General features: G+C 41.9%; 1 protein-coding gene across 2 annotated transcripts in view; it reads right to left on the bottom strand.

Annotated features, from left to right (window-relative positions):
* The window catches only part of LOC102676806 (glypican-6), a 105,980-nt gene that overhangs the window by 3,215 nt on the left and 97,483 nt on the right, over nt 1-5,282 (bottom strand). For both annotated transcript variants that reach the window (XM_006607826.2, XM_006607827.2), the window contains exon 3: nt 2,106-2,248. In XM_006607826.2, coding sequence (XP_006607889.1) covers nt 2,106-2,248 — 143 coding nt within the window. The remainder of the gene's footprint in view (nt 1-2,105; nt 2,249-5,282) is intronic.

Below are 5,282 nucleotides of genomic sequence, written 5' to 3'. Positions count from 1 at the left end.
AAAAAAAAAAAATATAGAAAATATCGAGCTTGATCTGAAAGTTAGGAATCATAGTCGAGACCAAAACTTTGCTTTTATTTTATGCCTTATAAAAATAGCCAAAACAATGCTACATGGTTTTGGAAATAAACTGGGAGGGGAATTTCAATCGTTCAAAGATGAAGAAAAAAGAAAATATAAAACAATATCGAGGAAAGGAGAATAAAATTTTTCGAAATTTCTCGATTAATTTTTTTTTTCTATTCAATTTCCAAGCAGTAAAAAGTTTATGGAAAGGGACTTTTCGACTCCTTAAGCCTGTCGTTTCAATTTCAATTTCGATCAAAAAGATAGAGCGTGGAAAGAAGCCTCGATAAATTGATATCCCTCGACGCGATATATCACGATCGCGTATAAATTCGTTATCCTGCAGCGACGCGTGCGATTGCGACAATAATATATTCATGCGGGGCCATTTTCGAGCGCGCAACGAGGATCCGAACCGGGTCCAAGTGGCGCTCGTTGAATAATTTCCAACCGATTTGAATGACAATCGCCACCCTCGAAACCGTCTCGGTATCGCCTCCCTCTTTTTTTCGCGGCATTCCTTCCTTCCTTCCTTCCTTCTTCCCCAATCCAATCCTTCTTTCGTCCTCGCTTTCGAGTGATCGATGAACGACTCGAAATCGTCGTCGCGTGCCACATACGTTGAACGATTCAAAGATTAATCCTTGGACGCGAGAAAAATTCCAATTTACGAAAACCGTGGAGGGAATGATGGCGACTCGTTAATTGTCGTTAGATTTGTGAGCTTTCGATCGAGGGAAGCGTGGTGAACCGAAGAGTCAGAGAGAGGGAGGAAGAAAGAAGAAAAGATCGAAGAGGAATGAAGCAGAGAGAAATTCCAACGGTGAGGGATGGAGATATCTCCAAGATGGATGGTAATGGTGTCTCGTTAACTGTCGAGGAAATCCGTTATCGAGGAAAACGTGGCATCGAAGAAGAAGAAGAAGAAGAAGAAGAAGAAGAAAAATAAAGAAAGCTTCTTTTTTATTCGTAAAATACGACGAAATACCACGAAATTACAAGTATAATTTAATTTTCTCCCTCTATTGGGCTTCGATACGAGAATTGATAAAAATCATCTCCCCCATCCCCTTAATAACTCCTCCGTATCCGAAAACGGAATACGGTTCCATTCTCCTTAGAAACATCCCCTTTGAACATTAATCCCAATACAAAAGAACAAACCCCGGACAGATAAAGCGAAAACCGTTCTGTAATTGCTGAGCCCCCCTTGACCTCCGTTCAAGGCTACGAATGTGCAAGAAAAGAAAGAAGAGAGAGAGAGAGAGAGAGAGTCGGGAAATTTTCCTGCCTTTTATCGGTAAACGGTCGCGAACCCGTTACAAGCATTGATTAAACTCGGGCTCGGGCACGAGAACCGTTTTCCACCTGTCACGAAGTCTCGTTGCTCGCGGTTAAACGTCCGTTGGACGAGGGTCGAGCTCTCCAACCCAAACTTTCGCCCCTCGAGCCTCCTTCTCTCTCTTCCTTCTAGACGAGCGTGGACGAGGTTGTCCACGGATGGGGCGAAAGCGGAGGAAAGCCACGACGAACAAATTCTTCCGCGTTTGAAAATCGAGACCGTGACCCCTTCCTCTATCGATTTTATTCTGGGATTTGATTTGTCCTATCGCGAACGAAATTGAATAGTCGTCTTCCGCGATTGCGGAATTAACAGGGAGGAGAAAGGAGGGGGAAGAGAGAGGAATTTTCTCTCAGGAGTTGGTCAAAGATATAGATATTCGAGAAGAAGATTTTATTTTTTAATTTTTCCATTTGTCTTTTGCGATATTCTCGATAGAGGTACGAAAATGGGGGGATTTTGTCTGAGTTGATTAAAAATGTAAGTGTTCGTTCGAGAAAGCGGAAGACGTGGAATGTTTTATTTTTTAATTTTTCCATTTGTCTTTCGAGATATCCCCGATAGAGGTATGAAAATAGGGGGATTTTGTCTGTGAATTGATTAAAAATGTAAGTATTTATTCGAGAAAGTGGAATGTTTTATTTTTCAATTTTTCCGTTAAAATGTTCTTTTCTTCTTTTTCTCACGCGTGACTTACCGTTCCCTTCGCGTAATAATTCTCCAATTCCTTGAATAAGTCCGTGAACACGTACGCGTTCTGCTCGTAGAGGGTACCGTAAGTCTTCTTAAACATCTCGTGAAAGACCCTCTTGCTATTGGCGAAGAGATCCTTGAAGAAGCCTGTGAAAAGAAAGGAGGAGAATATTTCAAACAAACTTCCTTTCCTCGACGATAACAAATCGATCTAAAAAGAATCGTTTAAAATCCGAGGAATAATTTGAAAACACAGGGGAGGGGAAATACGGGAAGAAGAAAGGATTGGATCGAGGAGAGGTATTGCATCCAATACAATAGGCGTATAAATAATTTATACGAGTTGTTAATCGATCCGGGAGGAGGAGGAGGAGGAAGGGGGCAAAAAGGACTAGCGGGAAAACGTAATTTCCTTAATTGCACTTCTGCTTCTCCTCGGCTCCTGTGACTGGGAATAATTCGTAATTGCGGAGGGAACGAATCGATCCACCTGTTCGAGACAGATAGGGGAGGAGGGCGGCCCGTTACTCGAGATTTGCAAATCAATCACAGCCTCGATTTATAACTTGGCAGATTGATCACGCGTTAACAATGTTTGCCTCTTGTCGAATTATAGCGCCCCTACGCTCCATCTAATTTGCAAGCGTTAATTAACTAAATCCCCTCCACGCTCTAGAAATAAACCAAGTTTATTCCCTCACTCGTTCATCTTAAACTCTATCTTGGAAAAGATATTGCGTGGAGATAGCAATGAAACATTTGATAAAAAATCCTTATTTATAAAACTAACTAAAATAAAGTAATAATAATATCTACTTATCTATATTCCTTAACACAGAATAACAATACTCGTGAAACAATTATTATTTATCAAAATAACAATACACATATATATAAAACTTGTTAAAATAAGTCATCAAATCAAAACGGTTATCGACTGGAAGAAATCGGACGGAAAATAATTGCAGGAAGAAAGATTTGCGGGGAGAAAAATCGTGGAGTTGGCGGGCAACAATGGCGTCGACCATCCGGCCCGACAAAGAGAAGCCTGTGCCACCCTCTAACGCGCGTAACCTCGCCAACCCCCTGACACAGGCCTGAACCCGTTCTTATCGTCACTTCAGTCGCGAAGAATGTGATTAAAATTCCTTTTAACGACGCTGGGCACCGGAGGGGGAGAGAAAGAGAGAGAGAGAGAAAGAAAAAGAGAGAGAGAGAGAGAGAGAGAGAGAGAGAGAAAGAAAAAGAGAGAGAGAGAGAGAGAGAGAGAGAGAGAGAAAGGTAGAACACAGGTGAGCCTCTGTGTAACGAATCGTCGACGGCGACGTCGGCGACGACGCCTCCGCAAAAAGCTTCGGGCTCCGCGTCGCGTGAAAAGGGAAGGAAGCACTTAGCGCCGCGACGACCGGCTACGAACTTCGCCAGCCTTTTAATTCGCGATACGCTCCCAGCTTCGCGACTAATTCCCTCGGTTTCCCCTTCGAACCGCCCTCGACTCGTGTTTAGAGGAATTTTATTTTTTTTCAAAGTTCGATCGAGACGATCGAAGAATCGTCGATGGGACGAGTATTTCGCGAAACGAATGGATTTCATATATGTTTTTCGACAATATTATATATAATTTTGCAATTTTTTTTCGAACGATCGAATTATTCGATTGCGGATGATTTATGGAAAGTTGAAATATTCATCAAAATCTAAGAGAATACGTACGTAAAGATAGAAGAGTAGGAAAATATTCGTATGTAAATTTTATTTTACACAAATAAAATTCCCTGTCTAAGTATCTACTTATTTTCGTCACGTTACTTCGATCACGATCATTTATACGCAAAACAGACAGAGAAAAATATCACGAATTCGTCTAATAATAGAAATCCATTCTTTCCAACAATTATTTCAAGCTTCTTCTTCCAAAGAAAGAAATTATTAAGAGAGGGGAGGAGGGAAAAAGAAAATCAAACGTAGAACAAAATTTCCAAGACATTATACCTCTTCCCTTGCACTTTCTCGCCCCTTGGTCTCTCCGAACGCTATCTTCCTCCCCCGCGTATCAATGTCCCTGCACGCTCTTTCTCCCCCTCCCCCCTTTCATCCCTCGACGCACTTCTGTCGTGGCGAGTGGCAGGCAAAGTGGATACGTAGCTAGGATACGTAGTGGTGGAGGTGGCTCAAAGGGAAGCACGACGACCGTCAGAGAAGCCGTGATGGTCGTATGGAAAGGGCATGGGAAAGATTGAACCTCGAGGAGGATGGTTTGGGAGGGAGGAGGAGGAGGTTATGGAGGTGGCGCGAACTCGCGTAATTTCGTTAATGAGAACCGTTACTCGCGCCTCTGAGATTTTCCGCCGCATCTAATTTCCACCACGATCGATCGATCCTTTCCACCATATCGCGGAGATCGCCGTTTCCTTTCACTCGAATTTCGTTCACCGAAGAGATGAACTCGTGTCGTCTCGTGTGCAAATTTTAGGGTCGTCGTCAGGTATCCATCCGAATATTTCTGTAACTGTATGCTATATGCGGATACACGTATATTGCTAAACAATAAATTTTCACGGAGAATCGAGGAACGGTATTTTACCGGTCGTAAAATACCAGCAGCAGAAAAGTTTGGAGAGATAACGAGTTGGAAGGATTTCGCTCGTGACATCGAACTATGATTTACATTTCATATTTGGAAAACGGGGAAATAAAAATTACCGGAACTGGTAATATTTTACGACTCGCCGAGGATGGAGGGGAATCTTTCCTTTCTCCATCGTGACCTCAAATCGGTTCGAGAAAATTCTTAATTTCGAACCAAAAGTTTGTACGGAATATTTGATATATATATATATATATATATATTTTCGTATTCATTCATTTGAAATCTTATTTTCACGCTATTCTGTGATCAAACCGCTCCTTTTGCAAATTTCCTTTCGAGATCAAAGAAAGAAAAAAAAAATTCTCCACTTTTCTTTTCCGTTATAAACTCTCTCCGTTACGAGAGAAATCACAAAGATCCTAAAGTAAGGAAATAGTAAAACCTTGAAGCTGAAAAAATTCTCGCAAAGAAAAACATCGTCTGGCTCGCGCGAAAAAAATATATATACCGACTGATCAAACGAAGTGGCACCGCCTCTCGGAGAGGCAACCTTCCACGCAGTTTCGTCACTGTGTGTGAACGTTCTCGAGT

Source organism: Apis dorsata, unplaced genomic scaffold, assembly GCF_000469605.1.
Source record: "Apis dorsata unplaced genomic scaffold, Apis dorsata 1.3 scaffold_19, whole genome shotgun sequence".
NCBI classification, from domain to species: Eukaryota; Metazoa; Arthropoda; class Insecta; order Hymenoptera; family Apidae; genus Apis; species Apis dorsata.
Note: the sequence above shows the minus strand (reverse complement) of the source record. Positions and strands in the feature narration are given on the sequence as shown.